Source organism: Oxyura jamaicensis (genome assembly GCF_011077185.1).
Source record: "Oxyura jamaicensis isolate SHBP4307 breed ruddy duck chromosome 3 unlocalized genomic scaffold, BPBGC_Ojam_1.0 oxy3_random_OJ74644, whole genome shotgun sequence".
NCBI lineage: Eukaryota > Metazoa > Chordata > Aves > Anseriformes > Anatidae > Oxyura > Oxyura jamaicensis.
The window spans coordinates 1-2,619 of record NW_023303709.1 but is presented as its reverse complement, the minus strand read 5'-3'; the positions used below and the strand labels follow the sequence as shown (position 1 = coordinate 2,619).

General features: G+C 63.7%; 1 protein-coding gene across 1 annotated transcript; it reads right to left on the bottom strand.

Moving 5' to 3' along the window:
- Positions 1–717: 717 nt before the first annotated feature.
- On the bottom strand, positions 718–2,548 carry LOC118157118 (oligodendrocyte transcription factor 3-like). Its single transcript, XM_035311359.1, is given in 2 exon segments — positions 718–932; positions 934–2,548. Coding segments are annotated over 2 exon segments (822 nt in total). The 5' UTR covers positions 1,675–2,548; the 3' UTR covers positions 718–851.
- Positions 2,549–2,619: the final 71 nt, after the last annotated feature.

Sequence of the window (2,619 nt, the reverse complement as noted above, 5' to 3'; positions counted from 1 at the left end):
GCAAATGCCCAGGGAAACGTACCGAAAAGGGAATAAAGAGCAACCAAGGCGCAGGTTTAGTAACACGAGTCACCGGTCTGGCAAGAGCCGCCCCCGCATGCAAAACCAAAACGAAACACACCAACAGAAAACCAGGAAAACAGAACAAAACCGAGGAGAGAAATAAGCGGCGAGGACCCCAGCCAGCTGAGCTAGCGGACCTCACTGGGGGCAGGAGATGGAGATTTGGCAAAGCAGCCCCGGAGGAGGGCTGTGCTGCGTTTTGCACAATTTCCCCCTCTCTTTTTTTTTTTTTTTTCTTTTCTATTTTTTTTTTCCGAGCGGACACAGAGGGGAGAAGAGAAGGACCCGAAAACAAAACTTGCATCGCGACCAAACCGGGAGGAAACTTTCCCAAACTGGCTCGGCAGCCCTCGCTGCGAGGAACACCGCCCGGCTGCCCGCACAGGGCGCTGGGGAGGTCGGCCAGAAGCATGCATGCACCCGCTGGGCTACGTCGGGCCCTTCGGAGCAGGAGGTTCCCGAGACGGCGCCGTTCAAAAGAAAAGAAAAGGAAAATCCCGCAAAAGAAGGAGAAGAAGCCCCAAACCGATCTCATCGTCTCTGCGTGGCTGCGAACGCTACAGTGACAACCATGTCTTTTTTTTTTTTTTTTTTTTTTTTTTCTTTTCCCCCATCCGTTTTAAGGAATTATTTACATCTTATTCTTCTTTTTTCCAGCGGGGCTTGCTCGTTGTCGCTCTCACTTCGTTCCTCGTCCCAGGGCACGCCGCCGCCGGGCAGCGCCCCCGGGGGGGTCCTAGTCGCCCTCGCCCCTCGCCCCAGCCGGCTCCGGGGGGGGGCCCGCGGCATCACTTGAGCAGGTCCTTGGTGTCCCCCGAGATCCTGGCCATGCTGGAGGCGGTGAGGGCCGAGAGGTGGGGCGGGGGGGGGCATCTGGCAGATGGTGCAGGGGCACGGCAAGCCCGCCCAGTGCTGGAAGCCGCTGCCGAGCTGCAGGGCGGGGGGCGTGGAGGGGGTCTTGAGCAGGGAGTGGGGGGGGCGGATGGTGCCGATGGCCGGCAGGGAGGCGGGCAGGGACGAGGAGGTGTTGGCCGAGGACAAGGCGGTGCCCAGGATGGGGTGCACCTGGTGCACGGTGCCGGCGGCGTGGGGAGGGTGCCCGGCGGAGTGTCCCACCGTGCCGCAGTGGAAGGCCGAGTGGTGCCCCCCGTAGATCTCCCCCACCAGCCTCTTCATCTCCTCCAGCGAGCTGGTGAGCATCAGGATGTAGTTTCTGGCCAGCAGGAGGGTGGCGATTTTGGAGAGTTTTCTCACGGAAGGCCCGTGGGCGTAGGGCATCACCTCCCGCAGCCCGTCCATGGCGAGGTTGAGGTCGTGCATCCTCTTCCTCTCCCGCCCGTTGATCTTCAGCCGCAGCTGCTGCAGGTCCTGCTCCGAGAGCTGCTTCTTGATTTTGTACTTGCTGCCTTCCCCGCCGGCCTTGGAGCCGGTCCTGGAGAGGCCTTCCCCGGCCATCTTCTGCACCAGGTCGTTCTGGGTGGAGGAGACGGAGTTGAGCCGGCTGTCCTGGTGGTGGTGGTGGTGGTGGTGGTGGTGGTGCTCCCTCAGGTACATCTCATCCATGTCTGGCGAGGAAGCTCTGCTGGAGACAGAGCTGGAGTCAGAATTCATTGTATTCGGGCGTCTGAGCAAGAAACTCTTCCCTGCTCCGGAGGTGGCGGAACGAGGCAAGTCCCCTCCGAAAAGCGACGAAAGAGGAACGAAAAAGGAGCGGGCGGGCGGCGGGCTGGGCGAGCAGCGGGCTCGGAGCGCTGGGGAAGGAGGAAAAAAAGCCCCCGGCCCCCTCTCGCCAGCCTCCCCCGGCCGCTCAGCCTGTTTACAGGATGGCTAGTTAGTGTGTGCTTGGACTAACCTCAGCCTGAAAAAGAGGGGCTTTTATAGCGCTGCAGCAGAGAGCAGAGACAAAAGGAGCCCTCCTATGTATAATGGTCTAGTTAGGATGACGTGCCATTATTCAGGGCGGTGCGCTTTGACTGTCCCATTTAGCAAGGACCCCTATTCATATTCATTGTGGTGCCACCCGGGACACCTCAGCCACGGACCATCGGGAGCCGAGGAGACACAAAACCCCTCTGATTGACACCGCACACTCAGCGCTCCGCGTGCCCGCCATCTCCTCCCCCTGCCCCTAATTTCCAATATAAAACCCCAGCCCGGCTACCGGGGGCTGCGGGGGGCTGCTCGGTGCCGCCCGGCCGAGCCTGGCCCCGGGCTGCAGCGGCCGGGGGCGGCCCGGGGAAGTGCCCCCGCTGCGACGGGAGGGACTGGGGGGGGGGGGGGGGGGGGGGGGGCGGGGGGTCTCGGCGGGCGGGGGCCGGGGGGCTGCGGGAGGCCCAAAGGCCCGAGGTGTTCGTCCCGGTGAGTAACCGGCTCCGCGCACCGGCCGGGCTCTGCTCCGGCCGGCGGTGGGACGGGGAGGGATGGGGACGGGGACGGGCTTGCGGGGACACCTGCAGAGGGTGTCGCCGCCTTCCCCGCAAGGCACGGCCGGAGCTCGGCCATGGCCCCGGGGGGGGCGGACGGGCCGTGTGCGGGGAGGGACCTGCTGCGGGCCGG